The sequence below is a fragment of the Myotis brandtii genome, unplaced genomic scaffold, assembly GCF_000412655.1.
Source record: "Myotis brandtii unplaced genomic scaffold, ASM41265v1 scaffold59, whole genome shotgun sequence".
NCBI classification, from domain to species: domain Eukaryota; kingdom Metazoa; phylum Chordata; class Mammalia; order Chiroptera; family Vespertilionidae; genus Myotis; species Myotis brandtii.
This window is the reverse complement of record NW_005370223.1, coordinates 4,301,638-4,321,901: the sequence shown is the minus strand read 5'-3', so window position 1 is coordinate 4,321,901 and position 20,264 is coordinate 4,301,638. Positions and strand designations below refer to the sequence as shown.

The 20,264-nt window shown below is 50.5% G+C and overlaps 1 protein-coding gene across 2 annotated transcripts in view; it reads right to left on the bottom strand.

Annotated features, from left to right (window-relative positions):
- Positions 1-356: 356 nt before the first annotated feature.
- Positions 357-20,264, bottom strand: part of VPS13B (vacuolar protein sorting 13 homolog B (yeast)) — a 631,834-nt gene continuing 611,926 nt past the window's right edge. For both annotated transcript variants that reach the window (XM_005879267.2, XM_005879266.2), the window contains exons 56-61: positions 17,866-18,042; positions 15,322-15,492; positions 7,564-7,740; positions 5,373-5,475; positions 4,675-4,924; positions 357-977 (exon numbers count right to left, since the gene is read on the bottom strand). In XM_005879267.2, the coding sequence (XP_005879329.1) occupies positions 726-977; positions 4,675-4,924; positions 5,373-5,475; positions 7,564-7,740; positions 15,322-15,492; positions 17,866-18,042 (1,130 nt within the window). In that variant the 3' untranslated portion in view covers positions 357-725. The remainder of the gene's footprint in view (positions 978-4,674; positions 4,925-5,372; positions 5,476-7,563; positions 7,741-15,321; positions 15,493-17,865; positions 18,043-20,264) is intronic.

The following is a 20,264-nucleotide window of genomic DNA, read 5'->3' as shown; positions in this document are numbered from 1 at the left end:
CTTCAGCTACACCCTTTCCACAAGGGAATGTTCCCAGAAGTGTTTTGTTTCTAAGACTAAAGAGACTCACTTGAGCACTCCAGGTCTGTTTTTATCAGTAGACACAGAATTACTCTGTTTGACTAGTAAAACAAAATAGAAAAACATTTTTCCAGAATGTACCTGGACAGGCATCAGAATGTTTGGTAAATTCAATAAAATGCAGACTTTAAGGAATATACACAGCAGCTTTCACTTAAAGAATACCAGCACCTACAAGTAACAGATTTAACAAGTTAAACAATAAAATCCTAAATATTTAATTTCATTTAAAGAGACCAAACTTTTGCAGATCAAGGTATTCAGCAAAGACAATGTCATTAGAAATGAAGTTTTAATGTCTCTCCATTCTAAGGCCTGACCATCTTTTACATTAGCTGAGTGTTAATAGATCCTCATTATAGTAAAAATTGTAGCAAATATAGAGCAAACAGGAATGTATTTTCAACTGTGGTAAGATTGCAGCCCACAGGATTCTGTTAGTCAACTGTCCCCAAATGGAAAAAGGTTTTTCACTCCATTTTATTCAAGTATCTTAGTTTTAGGGAGGAGGAATCTGAATTAATTTTAGAAGAGGCCAAAAAGTTACTGTAGAAAGGTGTTGGCCTTGTGTCCATAGAGCTATTTAGGTTTCTTATTAAAAAAGATGCTGCATAAGCAGGAACTGGTACCTCAGACGAGGGGACTCACGGGAACCCCTTCCTCAGGGCTTTGTTTTTCACCATGGTGAACTTACTAATGAAGACTTGAGCAAAATGCGGGTCGACCATGTAATGGTATGTTTTCACGTTGGAGGGGAGAGGTTCCACAGGCACCACAGGGCATGACGGTGTCTGCGTGGACGAGCAGCTGGGGGCCAAGTGGCAAGATGTCTTGGTGATGTAGTCCACAAGCCTGTTGTACTGTTGTTCTGACAGTCTTTCTCGGACTCGATCCACCTGGGAGTAAAAATGAACGGTTCTGTAGTGACCGAATTCTCATAAGACTTTATAACAGAATTATCCCCTTTCTTTTGCCTTGATAGTTTTGATAACTTAAAAATGTATCTAACAAAGCTATTTTATCCAAAACTGCTTTTACTTTTCCTGACTGTGACGATTATACTGCGATTTCAGCAGTGTAACAAAAGCTCTGCATGAAAATATAAAGACAGCCTCCTTAGAATAAGCATTTGGTGTTATATGAAATTCCCATGTTTCAAATTGACCATAACATTTTACTCAACGGTTAAACATCTGTCACTGTTCTTTACTAACCAGCCCAGGAAACCAAGTGCCCTTCCTCTGCTTCAGTCTCCTCACCAGTAAAAGCTCTGACATGAAGGCTGTTTGCCCGTCTCCTCAGCCTTCAGACAGAACCTTCTCAGTTGGACAGGAGAGTGGGGAAGCGCACCTCTTTCAAACCAGTGGCTTTGGACAGAGCATTAAGAGAATACCTTTGAACCGTAACATTTACTGTTTTTATAAATACTAGGATTTAAAGCCAGAGAAAATAAAACTGGGCAGAGGAAGGGGAAATTTTTATGGAAAAGAGGATGCAAAGTACATTTATGATTCATAAAAGTCTGGCTCATCTTCAGTGGAACTCAAGTAGAACTGAGATACAGTAAGTACCTAAGTCCTCAAGTGAGATTTCCTGAGAAAGCATCCATCAAAGGCACTTGGAGCTCTAATTCTTCCCACCCTGAAACTAGCTGGTCTGTGGGAACAGGTAGCCACTGACCTTTCAGTGGTCTTTACCTGCTAAATGTTGGTGAGGCCACTCTGGCAGAATTAGGAACATTTAAACGAGGGCTCTTTAGTCCTCAAAGTAGTAAAGAATTGTAATATATCTGTGTAGGGCACAAATACAGTCAAGGGTGTCTTAAACAGAAAGCCAGTGGGTCGGTAGAGAGTGAAAGGGGCCTGCCAGAATAGTAAGTAGGGTATCTGTTAGCGTTTGGGTCTCATTTTAAGCTTAGGAAGGAAAATACAGGCCCCTAAAGACTCACTGACACATGAAAGCTGCACCACCAGGCACAAGCCAGAGCGCTGATATCATTTGATGGGGTCAGAACTCCGCTGGAAGCTCTGAGTACACAGAGGTCTTAATTGCTCCTCCTGAACAGCAGCACAGGAAAGCCCGTGTTGTGAAAGGAATCTGGCCAAGGAATAAATTGACCTTCTGACTCATTTTGAGCCTCTCATACGGGACTTCAATAATGTGCCAGGCATATTAAGCAATTATTACCCTAAAAATGGCTGCGTTTACCCAAGAAAAGCAAATGCTGCTTGTAGAAAAGCATCTGAATCCTGTCATATTTGAATATACTGAATGATGTCATCTACAAATTAATTCCTTTTAAAATTCAAAGGAGCTGAGCTTCCTAGTGTCTAGGGCAGTGATGGCGAACCTTTTGAGCTCGGCATGCCAGCATTTTGAAAAACCCTAATTTAACTCTGGTGCCGTGCCACATATAGAAATTTTTTGATATTTGCAAACATAGTAAAACAAAGATTTATATTTTTGATATTTATTTTATATATTTAAATGCCATTTAACAAAGAAAAATCAACCAAAAAAATGAGTTCGCGTGTCACCTTTGACACGCGTGTCATAGGTTCGCCATCACTGGTCTAGCAGCACCGCTGAGGGCCCCCTCCCATTTCGAACGTAGTGGGATTACAGCGCTCCCAAGGAAGGGTTTACTCAGAAAAAAGGATTTTGTCTGCAGCTTGGATCTCCTTTGGGAGTGACTGGGGGAGGTTAGGATTTGGACAGAGGACTAAGGGGTCAGTTTCTTATGAGGGGAGAGGTGAAGTGAAATAGGTAATGAAAAAGCAGAATTTGGAGACTGACGGCATACTGCATATCCACCCTCTCTCCAGTGCCAGGTGCCGCTGTGTATGTTGCTGTCTGTCTCAGCTGCCCTGCAGTCCTGCTCTGTCTTTCCCTGCCTGCTGAGCCATCTCTCAATCCCAACCCTCGTTACCCCTGAACATCAAAGGAAAACCAGTGTGTAGAGCGTGGTGTCCAGAGGCAGTGCTTCTGCCTGTAACTCTGATCCCATGGTCTCCATTAGAAACTTGTAGGGGTGGTGATCCAGATACCTCACTGATGGATAGAGAAACAGGTTTGTTTCCCCCCCAGCTGTGATCATTCCCTACAGTACCCTTCACAAACAGATAAGCGAGAAGGATCACAATTGACTAAAGTAGCGGCTGTTTAACAGCAAAAGATGAATCTCCAGTCTCAATAGTTTAGGGTCTGAAATATTTCCCAAGCAGTTAAGGAATAATGATGGTCACAAATACTGCTCAGGGCCTTGGAAGTTTCTTGCTAACGACCAAGGACTTGAAGATAATGATGCTATCCCCTGCCAAATCCTGGAGCCACATCACTGATGCTTTATTGTCAACTAGATCAGAAGATTTTGGCAGATCTAATAAAGTCAGCCTGGACATCTGACCTCTGTTTATTCCCAGAAAGTCATCAACTTGAAGCAGCAATGTAGTCCTTGTGCCAAGCCCTAGCTTAAAGCTTGACTGATTGTGATCCAAGAAACTAGAGAAATCTCAGTTGTTGTGCTTGGCCGCCTTCCACCTCTCATAATTTTACCCAAGCAGTGGTGTGGGGGGACAGGCTCCCATACCAGCAGAAAAGGAAAGAAGGAATTAGGATCTGCTAGAGGCAAGTTTGCTGTCCTTTCCTGGGACTACTGTCCTTTCCTGGTTAGGACTAGCCAGCTCCACATTGCCCTCATCTTGCCATGTGGGTAAAGTGTTTCTGAGGTCGACTCTTAGGGAGGGTCGAGGGTCCTGTGGGTCAGGCATTAAATGGGGTGGCAGGGGCAGAAAGCAGCTTTCCAGTGGGCGTACCTGCTCCCCAGCCTGGGTTGCAGGAAGCTGTGCCACTCTTGTCAGGTTTCATTCCTGATGCTCCGTATTCCATTGCCATCAACTTTGTGTAGCCAGGAGTCAACGACCAGCACATCTTAGGAGCTGGGTGGCCAGAAAACTGCCCCAAGAGCCTAAGCAGAATCCCTAGGAGGTACCCAGGGGACTTATGGGGTGGGAAACTATCCTATGGGGAAGGGGGCACAGCCACATAGGATACAGAGCAGTAGATGGGGGAGAGATGTTGGTTTATAAAATTTTGACCTCTCAAGTCTTAGGAATGGGGGAGTGAGTCAGATCTCCTGGTTTGTGAACTTGGCTAAGGGCTGGCCTGCTACCCATGCCTTGTTTCACTCATGACATCCCACAATTCTTCAGCGGTCCTCCCCTGCTACAGACCTGCTGCAGCCGCCCAGGCCATGCACAGGGGCCTCTTTCATAGTGTAAGTGCATGGCATCGCTGCCTTGGTGCTGTTCCTTGCACAGACATGCTCATTTTGGAGTCCGTTATCCTGGCCTGTCCACTCCCGCACTCCAGCCCATGACCACCAAGCCTTGTTCGTCATCTGGTGGCTTAGCCCCAGGCTGGGAATCCCCTGGACCTGCTGCTGGGCTCTCACATGTACACCTGGGTGACTCCCCTCCCCCTTCCCCCCACACTCCCTCCTGAACTGCAGCAGCCACTCCTGAAGTACCAGTGATCAGCCCACATCTTGACTTCGCTGGTAGGTAGCCCTGGTCCCCGTTTTCTGGACTGTACCTCCACATCACAGGCCGCTCTTGGCTGCTTGAGCTGCAGGATGAGCAGGTTGTTTTGCGTGCTGTCCTGTGCACAGTCGATCTCCGTGACGGGGAAGGCCTGCTGCTGCGTGTCCTCGCTGACACTCACCACGAACAGCACTTCCGACGTCAGCAGCAGGCACCCTTCGTGCTCCTGGCCAGAGCCCCTCACCAGAACCACATCCAGGGCCATGTGGACTTCAGGTCTGCCCAGAGACTGAAGCATTTTCCTGTTCCAAAGGAGAAAACAGTCAATACCCATGCTCACTGTACCAGGGTTGGGACCAGATGCGACCTCCCCAAGGGTTTATTTATTTGATCTTGAAATAGAACTGTCACTTTAATTCTCAAAGTGATTCTGGTCAACAGAGCCCAGCTCCTTGTGGAGAGATTTCCCTGGGCTCTGATGAGTTCTTTCCCTTCCCATTAGAGATGCCATCCCTAATGACAAGGCTCGTTCCCCAGGAAACCTCAGGCCCTCTCCCAAGCCAGGGGCATCCTCCTGGGTGGGAGACCCAGATCTGGGTCAGCGGCCTCCCTCTGGCTCCAGGATGCCCTTGTGCTGCCTGAGATGCTGAAAACAACTGCTCCTGCGTGGCTCCCGTTAGCCTGAGATCGAGCCAGGCCCCGTGAACTCAGTGCACATGTGCAGTCGAGCGAGCATCTAGAGGATTTTACCAGACGTATTTGACGTGGCTGTTTGGAGCCTGGGCAGCATGTAGATCACTTGGCTGGTAGCGCTGTTTGGGAAGCTGAGAAAGTCCAGCTCCGTGTAAAATGCCTGCGGTAAGAGAAGGAAGGAAGTTTTACTAGTTGTTTTCTGGAAAACAGTTCCATGCTACAGTGATGTCATCTGCTAAGAGCCATCATAAAATGCTGCAGATCCAACATGATGTCACATCTTTGGAAGCACGTGAATAGATAATCATTAAACACTGCAATGCTCTTAACCCTGGTGATCTTACATTAGCTACAAACTGAAGTCTGAATGAGCTGCAGTCTAAGCATAGACTGCAATTAGAGGGAGCGTGATGCTCCTGGGAGTAATGGGTCCTGAGCAACGGCTCGCACATCATTTACAATTTATGTGATCAAGTCAAGATTGTTAGTTGATTTTGTTGCTTAATAATACAGCTGTATCTGTGCTGTGGCTGGTTAAATAGTAAAAAACAACGGAGATGCACACAAAGGCACATGGTTTATCTCCCTAAGTGACTTAATCCAGCTCTTAAGCATGAATCCACATACATTTATGAGCGCTCCGGTTTTTAATACGCTCCCCCTGGTGCCAGCACCCAACCAGGGCACCCAGCAGCAGCCATGTAGGCCTCCAGAGACTCCAGAGCCAACGATGGTACAGCCTGTGTGCTCTCAGGGCTGGGAAATGTTTATAAGCGAGGCAGTCATTAGACTAAAAGTTAGTGGTTTATAAAACCTTCAGTGCGGTAATAAAAGTTTTACAGGATGATGGAAACCAACGAGGCCATGTGAGGCTCTGCTCTGAGATGCTCTTACATAAGGGAGAGCCCTCAGCCCTGGGACACACGGTGAGGGCCAATGGCATTTTTAAACCAAAGGAACTTATGAAGTATAAGTTGTCTTTTCCTCACAAGAAAAAGGGAGTATTTGACTTCATCCACTGAGGACTTGCAGCAGTTCTTCCTGTCAGTTTCCTTGTGAGTGAAAACGTCATTCACAGGAAGAGAATAGAGAGGGAGGAGGCAGGGGAGAAGGGAGAGGAGCACATGTTTGTGTGTGTGGTCTCTTAAAGGAGCCTCTCCCTTGTCTGCCCGAGTGTGGGCATTTGTCTGCTCTCTCTTCCTTTCAGACAGGGTTTTCATGCTCTGATCTGGCTGCCTCTTGTCAGATCAGATCTACTGAGGTGCAGGATGTCTGCAGTGAAGTGTCTCCCCAGCCCCCCGCCAGACTATGGCCAGATGCAGAGCGCTCACCTGTCTGGCAAATGACAGAGCCCTCCTGTAGTTTGTGATACTAATGAGACAGCCCACTTCACCACCAAAATGATGACACTGATTTTTGGGTAAAAAGATGACAATTCTGGTCACCTGTTTTTTAAAAGTCACTTCCATGTGCTCTGTCAAGAATGCAGAACGTAAACATGGGATGGCGTGATTCCTTTCCCATACACGGTACTCCCACGTGCACCCGCATGCATGGGAGCCCCGTGCAAGCAGTGCCACGATCCCAAGGTCTCCAAGCTGTCTGCTTGGGGAAAGGGTTTTCATTGCAGCTCATACACCTTCGCTGCCATTGGCTAGGACACACGGCCTGGCTGCAGTGCAGCATGGAGTCTGTGGGTGAGAAAGCCATGCCAAGTGCAAAGCTCTGTGGGCAAGTGTGCGCACACACATACATGCTCCTCTCTCATTCTCCAAATGCATGTACATTGTAATATAAAGATATCTTTCTGCCTCATAATCTATTTTTCCTTTCGAATTGCTCACCAGAAAAATAATTGTAATCATATTGTCCTCAATCTCTAATTGGTTACTTTTCATTGAAGTCTACTTTATTAAATGGATTGTTAAAAGATTCTGTGCCATGCATATGGCACAGTAGACTTTAATGAAAAGTAACCAATTAGAGGTCGAGGGTAATATGGTGAAGTACTGAAATTGCTAATTGATTTCTGGTTGTATAATTTTATTACAATTTATTATTAGTCATACAGTTCTACTCTTCATGTAAACAAGCATAAGGAGGTGAGGAAGAGAACTATTTAACTGCTGATTTATCACTTCTCACTCCTCTGCCATGTGCGGGCCAGGGTATCTCAGGGACTCCTGGTAGAACAACACAGGTTAATTGGCCGTGTCTGAGCCGGCCCGCCAGGCTTCCCCTCACTCACCGTAGCCAGTCTGCGACACGAGCTCGGCAGCTCCTCCGATGGGTTTTGTGAACACCCCCATGATTCCTTTGCCCATGCCTGAGATCACGCCCTTGGCCTTGTGTCCTGCTGAAGCCTGAGCATCGGATGTTCTCTGGAAGTTCTGCATTGGCTGATCGACTATGCCAGCAATTGCACCTGAAACACAACAAACGCCCAGTAAGGGTTGAGGCTTAGCATCTTGAGAAAGGGAAAACCTTCCATCAGGAACACAGTCACATTTTGGACTGACAATGAAAGCCCACCCTCGTTATAAAGTTCTTTACATTTATTTACCAACCACCTACATGCACTGAGGGCAGTTCAAGTTAGACATTTATTGTCTCAACAGAATACAATGTTCAGACTGGGTTTGGTCCATTATAGTCAGGATCTGTGAAGTTCAGTTCAGAATTTAGTGAACATGCCAGACTATTCCAAAGTGACCCCCCTTTTCCTCCCCTCATTGCCTTTCTCCAGAAAGCAGGCAACACAGTTTAGGGAAGAGAAAGCCTGCTCAGCCTAATAAATTTTCAATGAACAGGAGGATGAAAACAACTGGAAGGCTCAGTTCCTTTCCATGTTGTCCCTTTTAATTAGAGCAATTATTAATAATTTAATGTGTTAATAATTATTTAAAGAGTAGTTGTTGATATAATAATTTCCATTACACAGTTCTGCATAATGACATTTGGGTCAACTACGGAATGCATATGTAATGGTAGTCCCTTAAGATTATAATGGGCCCTGGCCGGTGTGGCTCAGCTGGTTGAGTGTTGTCCCGTGCGCCGAAAGGTTGCCAATTCTATTCTTGGTCAGGGGCCTGCAGGAGGCAGCTGATCAATGATTCTCTCTTGTCACTGCTGTTTCTCTTCCCCTCTCCCTTCCTCTCTGAAATCAATAAAAATATACTAAAAAAATAAAATAAAATAAAGTAAAAAGTATGTGGCCAAACCTCAGTCGAAGTGAGAGAGAAGTTTTTTCCAAGACTAGCAAGGGAAGAGACTGTTTCATAAACAGATCAGTGAACAGCTTGGTGGTTAAGGGGGAGGCAGTGACCCAAGACCCAAAATCCTGCCTCAAGCATGGGACAGCTGTGTGACCTTGGGGAAAACTCCTTAACCTCTCAGTGGCCTGATCCAGGAAGTGAGGGTAAGAACCATGCCTGAGTCCTAGGACTATTTAGATTAATGATTTCATACAAGCAAAGCTCTTAAGCACAGTCTCCCAGCACAGATTAAGCACTCAGGTTAGCTAAGTCATATGCAGCTTAACGACGGGGATATGTTCTGAGAACTGCATCACAGGGTGATCTTGTCATTGTTCAGATATGATGGAGTGCACTTCTAAACCTGGATGGTGCTACACACCTGGGCTACATAGCGTAGCCTACAGCTCCTGGGCCACCAGTCCGCACAGCACGTTACTGTACGAAACAACACGATGAAATCGAGCATAAGAGAAAGTGATGCAAAGAAGAGATGTGAACCTGAGCTGTATGAGGCTGCTGCTGTTGTAACACGGATGCTGTTTTCCAGCCAACTTTCTTTTATGTAGTGTACACACTAAAATCACAAGAAGTATAATACAGCAGGTCCTCGAATAGGCATTTCTTTGTAATGCTGATGAGACGCCATAGAAACTTCTCCTTTATGTCAAGCAGCCTATGGTAAAGTTTGCTAGCCACTGTGCCACACTGGCAGGCCTCTTCCCTTTAGGACAGCTACAAAACCTGCTCCCGCTCTGCTCTCCGCTCTGACGGCTTTCCCATGGGGTGGTTTGTCCCCCTGCTCTTACTTTGAGGGGCCAATGATGCGATCTAGCAAAGGCCTCACCAGTCCAGTTTTTTTCCGTAATGGAGTGGAGGGTTCCCTAACTCAGTAAGAGGTAAAAATTTCACTCCAATTCTTGACAGAATTCTGTTTTCAACTCAAACCTGCTAGGATTAATGAAAATGCACAGTCCCCCTGTAGAAACTTTAGTACATGTCAAATCCCATTATTCCAAATGCCACTAATTCCAGGTCTCTTGGGAAACAGAGGTTTCCAGGTCTCAGTTAATGACCTGCTAATTTCAAGCAATATTCCATGGAACAAAATCCAGTAAAACCAAAGGCCAGTTCCTGCGGGTCAATTGTAAAGGGAATGTGCTTCAAGGATTCCATTCCTCTCAATTTTGACAGAGCCATTTAAGTTTATGTCCTGACAGATTAAGAATGACCTGAGGCGACAGGTCTGTTTCCCAGCCTCGACCAATGCTGCTCAAACCGTCTACAGAAATGATGCCGGAAGCGGGGGAGCGGCTCGCAGCTGGCCCTCGGCTCTGGCGATGGAAGGTGGAAGGATCACTGTTTCAGTGACACCCAATCCTGGCACCGAGCCGGGAGCCCGCCTCACATTTCCAGTCGGAGGAATCCGATGCTCTGCTCCCCACTATGAGGTCAGGAGTCAGAGCAGCTGGGAGTGTTAGTGGACTGGCCACAGTGGAGGTGACGGCTGCCTTCAGCGTGCGGGAGAGGCCTGGTCGTCAGCTCATTTCATAGCAGACAGTTCACAATGGTTAGCGCGAAGCCAGTGACCACGGCTCCTGTGATTTCATCATCTGATTCTGACAGGTCTCTGAGTGTGGTGATGGTGTGTCGAGGGGGAGCAGGGGGAGGTGGAAGTGGGCACAGAGGGGATAAATGGTGATGGAAAAATAAAAGAGGAGGAAAACGGGTAAATAATTACAAACTCCTCAATCAATTAAATTCTTGCCTGCATTTCTGGTAGAAATGTCTATTCTCAAGTGCAGAGTCCCATAAGCCTATTAAACCGAGTTGGAGGGCTGGCGGTTGTTTTGGTGAGCATCTCCCATTTCCCTTTAATGTGCAGGCCTAACCGGTAGTGGGCCTTGGGGGCGTGGCTGTCCACCACAGGGGCTCCAACTCCCACCTGCCTGAGTGCAAACAGGTATCACAGTGAAACTCCCCTTTGATCTTAGCTTCCTCCAGCCAGCGGCCAAAGTGAAGGCTCGTTACTATGGCTTTGACAGATAAGCTATTTGGGCCTCCGGAGAGAGTGGAAAGCCTGTAGCCCATGACAAGGTGTTAGGTTCTCAGAGGTAGAGGAGAGGCTGTCAGACCACATGCCATTGCCGCACCAGACCCTGCCGGGAGGAAGCTGCCCGTCACGCACGCACACCGACACCTCCCTGGTCTCCAGGTGCGAGCTGGGAACAGAGAGGCTGCGAGCGATGGGCAGTCACTCCTGTGTCCGCGGCCGGGCCTGAGAAGCAGCCTCCCTGAGGGCTTCAGAGGCTCTTACTAGCAGGATCCAGCTACCCCACCACTGCTGTTATTTACTGCAGTATGCTCACACCGCTCGGAGGTTTAAGTAGTGGAAACTGAGCCCCAAACTTGTCCTTGGCGCCAGGCCCGTGGGGTGGGCGGCCACCTGGAGATGGCTGTGAGGTGATGAAGTGAGGCGAGGAGGAAAAGCGCACCTTGGAGGCGTGTCCCCGGACCCCCTGTGTGGCCACGGCAGAGACTGCAGAGGTGTCTCCTCTTCTAACCTTCTGCTGGGAGAGGAAGCTTTCTTTGAAGCCAGGGAACTAGAAGGCCCTCCCGCACCTCTTCTGGGACTTGCTCCTCGTCTCAGGCCAGAAACCCTGTCCCTGAGCTATGAAATTCCTGCCTGTCTGGTTATTTTGGTGCTGTCCTTACCACACATTGTAATTCTATTTGGGGCACTTTAAAAATAAATCGCAAAAGCAAAGGTACAGGCCGAACCTGGGACACCCCTCCATAGCTCACCATTCCAGAGACAAACAGCGCATCGGCTAGTCCAGCTTCAGGTCAGCAAATTGAGAAGGAAGCACCGTCTTCCTGAATCCCTCCCACCTGCAAACCCATCTGCTGGCGCTGACGGTGGTGTCAGAGATGACCCGGTGCCGTCTCCTGGGTGCACAGTTCTTGGCTCGCTCGCTGGAGGGAAGTGTCCTGCTCACCTGGCGGAGGCCTGTTTTGTTGGGATTCCACATGGCACCCAGGAGTGGTGGTGAAGAGAGGGTGTGGCTGCCGGGAGGTCAGTGATGCTTCATAAGTCAGGCAGCAGCCCAAGAAGCGTGGGTCAGAGCAAGTTCTGACGTCCTGCCAATGGTGCTCACGAGCGAGAAGCCACGTCTCGGGGGGAACGCAGAGTGTAAGGGTGACAAGGAGCCACGTCCTCTCAGCACAGACTCCAGGGAGGGTAGAAAGTGGAGCGTCTGGGGACTAGGTCTGGTACATGTGGGCGAGCCCGATGCCAATTCTGCAGGCTACACAGCCTGTTCCAGAGCAGTTGTTTTTCCAAAACTGTGGTGGAGCTTGTCCAGGGCCTTGGCCACATCTCTCAGTGGCATCTCTGCTGGCTGACACTTCTTGTTGACCTCAGGCGATGTGGCCAGAGACTCCCTTTGATTTTTCAAGTGCCTCATACACGGCACAGCATCTCCATGAGGGTGAAGCAGCGCCAGGAAGGCCCACCACCCCATACACATTTGGGGGATGTGCTTTCCCTACATGGAACTTCCGATGGTCCGGCCCCCCACATCCTGACTGTTCCCAGGCGTGGAGCCCTTGGGGGTGAGTGACTGTGGAGGGGCCGGGATCTTGTCCTGGCTGGAGGTTTGACCTGGGCAAGCTCTGAACCTCATTCAGGCCTGGGGTTTGATGATCAAAGACCACACGTGTGAAACCCTGAAGTGTTCTTTCAATACCTTTCTCCTCACTGGGTCATTAGAGGGAGAAACTGAGGAACTAGTGGTCTGATGTCACTGCTACATCACAACAGCTCTAGCTTCAATTAGGTATGCAATCGCGTTTCTGGGGATGGATTAAATGGTGACAGTCCTATTCTTTCCAGAATCCTAGCCTGTCTTCCTCTGGGACCTGGTGTTTGGAGCTAACACTGAGGTTATGTGGGACACAGAGGGTTCTTACGCTAGTAGAGGGAAGGGAGCCCGTGTGGGCCCACCTTGAGATGCCCACTGTGAACTAAATGTCTGAGGAGCACAGACAAGGACATGGAGCCCAGGGTGTGCTGTGGGCACGGAGCTCCTGGGCCCCAGCCAGGCCAGCATCTGCAGGTGCACACGCAGGGCAGGGTCTACGTTACCCCCAGAATACCTAGGTTTTTGGAAATTACCACAAATGCAGAAAAACTCTGTGCCCACTGCAGGTCCCACAGACAAAAAGATTCCCTTGCATGGAGGAGGATGTACAGGACACAGACCGAGGAGGAGATCAAAGCTTTATGGCCAACCACAAGCTAAGCCGCAAGGGCGACATCGCCAAGGCAGATCCACGGCTCCTCCCACAGCTGATGTCTACGCCAGGCACAGCGTCCTACAGTGGGGAGTGGGAGTGGCGCTGCTTCTCGGGGACGAGAGCATTAAGACAGAGGCGGCCACAGGCCAGCCATGCAGGTCTCCTCCAGGAGCACCTGGAGGTCCTCTGGCTCAGACGGAGGGAAGGAAGCTCTCCTGCCAGAGCAGGGCCACAGAGCCCACAGGTCTCAGCGAAAAGAGGGCCCACAGGCCCCAGACCATGACCTGAGCCCCCAAGGTTGTCATTTCTGGTGGTTACAGCAACTGGAACCCACTGGACTAAAACTAAAGCAAGAAGGCTCCTGCCACTGCCCATCCGGCACTCTGAAACTAAGCAACTCGTACAGTTCCTTTGCTGCCATGATTTCATGACAGGTTCTGATGACCAAACACAGGCCCTGGGCGGGCACACGCCTGACCCCCGTGACTTCTAATAATGGTGTTTCCAGCCCCGATTTACAGCAGAGAAACCCAGGCTCAGGGAAGATAAGCACATGTCTGAGGTACAAAAGGAGGAGTGTGGCCCACCCCACACCATTGCCCTTCCCCACAGCAGCCACCATGCCTCCGGGCTGCTCCTCTACCAGCAGTCCCATCCCAGCCACCAGCCCCCCCCTCCCACATGATTCAATGACACTGCCGCGCACCACTGCACGTTCAGACGTGAACAATTTCTAGTAACCTAGCTGCTCCTGTAACACCTCACCGCGCCCTCTCCGAGCCTCAGTGGCTGCACTGCGAGCTGGGGGTGATGTCTGCACCGGCAGACCGGGGAGAGGATGAACCCTTCAGGCCCAGCTCTGCTGACCTTTGCTCTCTCTGCACTGGGCACTTTGATCTCAGGAGATGCACCCTTCTTCAGATGCTGGGCAGGCATGCTGCCAAGCAACACAGTTTTAAATTCCTTTGCAAACAAACAGAAAATACCCTTGAAAATCCTGCTCTGCAAAAGTTCAGCTCCGAAGCTTCCTTTTTATAGATTTTTCCAAAGCAACTTATTTATCAAACATTTGTAAAATTTGGAAATTTCAAGAGCAATCTTCACCTCTAACTATACCATCTGGCTGCTCAACAACTGATAATCACCCCAGTCAGGCTGATCTGGCATTCTTAAAAAACACAAAAGGAAAAAGTGGCTTCCTCCTGAGGTTCACATGACAGTTAGTTGCAAGTTGCTAAAGTGCTTAAAAAACAAAAGCAGGCATCGACAGTGGTGCTGAGGGAGCAGGTGTCTGGGTGATGGGGGAGCAGGTGTCTGGGTGGTGAGGAAGCAGGTGTCTGGGTGATGAGGGAGCAGGTGTCTGGGTGGTGGGGGAGCAGGTGTCTGGGTGGTGGGGGAGCAGGTGTCTGGGTGGTGGGGGAGCAGGTGTCTGGGTGGTGGGGGAGCAGGTGTCTGGGTGGTGGGGGAGCAGGTGTCTGGGTGGTGGGGGAGCAGGTGTCTGGGTGGTGGGGGAGCAGGTGTCTGGGTGGTGGGGGAGCAGGTGTCTGGGTGGTGGGGGAGCAGGTGTCTGGGTGGTGGGGGAGCAGGTGTCTGGGTGGTGGGGGAGCAGGTGTCTGGGTGGTGGGGGAGCAGGTGTCTGGGTGGTGGGGGAGCAGGTGTCTGGGTGGTGGGGGAGCAGGTGTCTGGGTGGTGGGGGAGCAGGTGTCTGGGTGGTGGGGGAGCAGGTGTCTGGGTGGTGGGGGAGCAGGTGTCTGGGTGGTGGGGGAGCAGGTGTCTGGGTGGTGGGGGAGCAGGTGTCTGGGTGGTGGGGGAGCAGGTGTCTGGGTGGTGGGGGAGCAGGTGTCTGGGTGGTGGGGGAGCAGGTGTCTGGGTGGTGGGGGAGCAGGTGTCTGGGTGGTGGGGGAGCAGGTGTCTGGGTGGTGGGGGAGCAGGTGTCTGGGTGGTGGGGGAGCAGGTGTCTGGGTGGTGGGGGAGCAGGTGTCTGGGTGGTGGGGGAGCAGGTGTCTGGGTGGTGGGGGAGCAGGTGTCTGGGTGGTGGGGGAGCAGGTGTCTGGGTGATGAGGGAGCAGGTGTCTGGGTGGTAGGGAGCAGGTGTCTGGGTGGTGGGGGAGCAGGTGTCTGGGTGGTGGGGGAGCAGGAGTCTGGGTGGTGGAGGAGCAGGTGTCTGGGTGGTGGGGGAGCAGGTGTCTGCAGTGCCTGGGGTGCTGAGGGAGCAGGTAGCCTCTGGTCAGACAGGACGGCCTGTCATAGCCTCACCCTGGTGCTGGCACGTGGGTCCTGTTCCACAGCCTCACTGACTCAGGGCAGGAACAGGGGTGAGCGCCATATCCTCTCCGAGCCTCCGATGGTCTACAGAAAGGATGCGAACTTCCCAACCACCTCCCGTCCTGGGAGTCCATGTCCCACGGCAGAGCCAGAGGGCAGACGGGCGCGCACATCCCTGCACCCCTTACCGAGCAGGCTGATGCCCAGCCGGGACAGGCCCAGCCGGAGCCCCTCGCCCAGGCTCTCCGGGAGCTGTCGCCGCCACTCCTCCTGCCGGTTGTAGTGCTCCTCATCGAGGGACAGCCGGTCCATGTTTCGGGCCAGGCTCGTGGCCAGGTTGGTGATGGAGGTGAGGGTACCTGAGGGCACAAGAGCACATGGGTTGGCTCCTGGTCATGTATGGAGGACATGGGAGAGTGGTGCCCAGAGGCCGCGGGGTAGTAGAGAGGGCAGCGGAAGCCCATCTGTGCCCTCTGGGCGAGTGATGGTGGCTTCACTTGCCTGTGCCGATGATGGCTCTCCTCAGAGGGGTAGGATAAGAGTCTGTTACCAGAAAAGTGCCTGGAGTTTCACATGGAACTGGGCTCACTACCATTTGATTGTCAAGGCTTGGATAAAACAGTTAGTTTTAGGAGGTCACAGTTCCATTCCTGGTCAGGGCACATGCCCGGGTTGCGGGTTCGATCCCCAGTGTAGTGTGTGCAGGAGACAAGCCCATGGATGCTGATGTTTCTCTCTCATCAATGTTTCTATTTCTCTCTCCCTCTTACTTCCTTTCTCAGAAAAATCAATAAAAACAGTAAAAAACAAACAGTTGGTTTTGAAGTCCTCACTGAGGCCCAGTTTTGAAGGTTAAAATCTGTCTACTCTGATTTTATTTTATTTTATTGTTAATCCACACCCGAAGACATTTTCCATTGACTATTTATTTATTTATTGATTGCAGAGAGGAAGGGAGGGGGGGAGAGAGAGAGAGAGAAACATCAATGATGAGAGAGAATCATTGATCGGCTGCCTCCTGCACGCCCCCTACTGGTGATCGAGCCCACAAACCAGGTATGTGCCCTGACTGGGAATCAAACTGAGACTTCCTGGTTCATAGGTCAATGCTCAACCACTGAGCCATGCAAGCTGGGCTGGGCTCCATTAATTTTTTAGAGAGAGTGAAGGGAGAGGGAGAGAGAGAGAGAAACACTGATGTGAGACACATTGATTGGTTGCCTCCCACATGGAATTGAGCCTGCAACCAAGGTACCTGCTCTTGACCTGAATCAAACCCTCAACCCTTCAGTCTGAGGGCCGATGCTCTATCCACCGAGCCAAATCGGCTAGGGCTGCCTGCTCTGATTTTAAAGGTTGAGGTTAGTTGCTGAATTTTTGACAGACTGCAAAGAGATGTTTCCACTTTTGGACTAAAAATTATTCCCTCCTTATTATTTGAGGAAATGATTATTGTGCCGCAGAGAACATGTGCAGTTTTGATATTCAGGATGTTCACTGTGAAAAATGTGAGGACAACAAAGGAAGCGAATCACGTGAAGCCATGATCCTGTTTTTTTCCTAAGAAAGGCTATTTCAGCATCTTACTCAAAATATTCAGCATCCTTTCTAGCAAGTCTGCATCGATCCCCATGAGCAAAACTGAAAGACATCAATGAACACATTTCTGAAGCTAATGAATTAGCTCATCTGTTAGGATGTCAGGTTTCAAGAAGAGATGGGAAGTGTCATTCTTGCAGCTGCATCTTTACCAATAATCTGAAAATAAAGAAGATACATGCACACACACAGATCCCAATAAACCGCACGGATTTGTGAAGAGGAGAGCGCCAGTGTAAAAACATGCAGTGAACCAGATGTTAAAATTACCGGTGGACTTCAATTTAGCAGGTGTTGGTTGTCTTATTTTAAAATACAAACAACAGAACCACAAAGATCTAAGTGTCACGGGTGAGAAGTCTACCAGTGACTCATCTGTGAGCGCTGGCAGCTCTGCTCCCAGGCCTCCTGGGTGACTGGGCGGGGGAGTGGCCCTGCCTTTGTCCATTACCCAGGTGCCGTGCTGTTGACAGTAAAAGGCCTCACTGGGGAGAAGCCCTTCGCCCCTCTTCCCTGCCTCCTGCTGAGAAGAATGGGGACTCAGATGGTTCTTGTTAGCTCCCGAGTCCCTGCCAACCTGACCAAAACGTCGTCAAGCAAACGCGGAAACAAGGGAAACACGGCCCTTGTCCGGGGGGCAGGCAGCTGGGCTTCTGCGCCTGGCGGCCCGTGCAGCCACCAGATGGCACTGTGCGCGCGGTTTCACTCCCCATCGGCTTCCCGTCAAAATGTATCCATAGCCTCACAAAAGTTATGACAACTGTATCTACATTAAAAAAATATGATGAGGCAACAGAGTGTAGGGTTTCTGATGTTTAGCAGAAGTCCGAGCACCTTTAACATTTCTGCATTTATCACATGGGAGAGCCGCTGAGCCAGTGCATGCTTCCCCAGTGAGCGGCTTCACATTCGAGGTTCCCGAGACTCTCACACACTGCACAGGCACGCAGTGATCTGCTTAACACATCAGAGCTCATATACGAGCTTTGTTACAGGTCCAGCGTTTCACTGCAAGCCAACACGCCAAACAAAGCTAGAGGCAACACTGAAACTTTAACACGTTCTTTAAAAAGAGAAAAATAAGTCAGGAAGGAATGAAATCAGGCATTATCACAAGGGCCCGAAATAGCTACCTTTGGAAATGTGCTTCACAAAGGACGTGGTCCCACGGGAGACGCCGCTCACGAAGGCCCCGGGGCCGCGGGTCAGCCCCTCGTACGGGAGCCGGAAGAAGTCGGCGATGCCGTTGCCCACGCTCCGCACCAGGCTGGCCGGGCTGCCGAGGATTTCCAGGGATCCAACCACCCAGCCTGTGGGGACCAAAGGGAAGGGTTCCTGAGACCTTCAACACGGCACTTTCAACATTTGGGAAAAATAACACATTTTCCCTGCAATTCATTTTTCACACTAGAACTGAGAATGTAATAAGCTCTTTTGGAGCAAAATATGGGAAATAACTCATTCACTGTGAATTCAGATGTGGCAAACGTTCCTAGTTTATAAATCAAAGTGGTCCTTTGGCAGCCTCACAAACAGCTTTATGTGACCGCCCTGCCGAGCCTCCGCTGTTCCTGCTAAAAGGGACCGGGTGCTGGGACGCAGGCCCCAGGCGCGGAGGGCGGCCCCTCAGGCTGCGGGTGTGCGCAGGGGCAGCGGGGGCCCTGGGATCAGAAGGTGCCTGGTCGGGAGGCCAGATGCTGAATGGGTGTTACAGGGGGTGCAGAGTCCTGACCAAGATGGAGGAGTTATTTTTAATCTTTCCCACTCCGACCAAGCTGAGCGCTTCCCTCTAGCGCGGAGCTGGAGCCAGACACACGTCTCCCTTTCCAGCCCAGCTCCAGTTGTGTAAACCTCGGTGACAGGGACACACTGATTAGTTAGCGAGGGGAGCGTTCCCTGCCAAGGTCCCGGGGGGAGCCTCGGGTCTGGTTTCCTGTGTGAGCCGGGCTTGCCAGGAGCGGCCTCACTGCTGGGCGCCCTGCCCCGTGGGAACGTGGCTGTGGCATGGACTCTGGAAGTTTTTTTTCACACACACCCCGGGGTGGGGGTTTGGGGCTCTAGCCCAGAGGACGGAGGTGCAGGCAAGGGCCAAGGGCTAAGGAGAGGAACATTCCTGACGGGCGGCTTTCTCTGGTAACCACTGACTCCCAGCCCAGAGCTGACAGCGCTAATGGGAGGCCAGCGGATGGAAGCCCTGGGAGCCGAGCCTGCCTCACCAGCAGGTTCTAAGCGGACAGGCCTGCGACAGGTCCCCAGTCAGGTCACCGACCCCGGAGGCTGGACAGTGCGGATGCCAAGCCCTGTGGAGCCCTAGGGCACCCGGGCCCAGCTCTTGTAGAGGGGGACGTTCTTAAAATTGGAGCCCCTCTCTTCTCTGGACCACTAGGAAGACAACACCAGGGTTTATGTTATCAGAGGGAATAACTTCCAGAAGATGATCGTAACTGGGAGGCCTATAGGGGCGAGGCATTGAACATTTTTAATTCTCACAGGCAACTGTGCAAGAGAAGTACTATCACCTCCTTTTATGTAAGTTCAGGTCAGCTAAAGACTGAACCCCTGGGCTCAAGAACCGTCCGAGGCCCAGGGGACAGAGAAGGCTGTTAATTCCCTGCCTCCACTGTCTCCCAGGCAGGCAGGGAAAGGAGGAAAGAGATGAAGTCCACCATTCACCATCTCCCCAGGGTTAGACACGTGGGCTGGGTTTCAGCCCAGGTTTACCTGATTCCACCTGCACCATCCCACCACCCCCATGAGCCCAGGTAGTTCTAGAAACATTTTAATTCCCCTTCTCTCCAAAGACTCCACATAGAAGTAAAGGAGCTACTGCCAAGCAAAACCCCAGGGCAGGGGGCAGGGGTGGGTGGAAAGGACCCAGCCCCTTGTACACCACGGGCGGCTCGGTCTCCTGGATCGGGACCACTGCCTGACGGAGGCCACGCGTGGCCCAGAGCTACTGCGCGTGCGTGCGAGCTGGACCGAAAGGGCACAAAGCATCCCCGACTCTCCTTTAACGAGTTTCCTCCAAAAGCAGATGTAGCCTCAGCTTGCTTGTCCGGGAATTTTGTTGAAAAAGGATGTCTGTCTGGTATCTAATCAAACTGAGACTTAGGGGTCGTGAGGGCCCCAGGAAAATATAAAGCCCACATTCTTTAAATAGGGTTAGTTACTCATTTCTAATTACTTTACTGTCTTTATGCAACCTGTTCACTTGCTCCTGCAAGACTCGTCCTGGGGGTTGGTCACCTCCTACCATCTTCCCATTTCCAACCTGCTCATCACGGCTTCTTCCAGATAATCTTTAGATTGTCGGTAGGTTTTTAGTGACAGACTTCCCAGCAGGCTCTAAAATCTGGCCCTCTGTATTAGAATTTCGTCTCAGCGTATAATGAGGTTGGGACACAGCTTAGAGGATTTTTAGGTGGATTACAAAAGATCCAAACAGAATGTTCTTGGGAAAGCTCGTTAAAAACATAAACAAAGCAGAGCGATCGCTTTTGGCGCTGGGGCTGCAGGGACGTGGCTCCCCGGT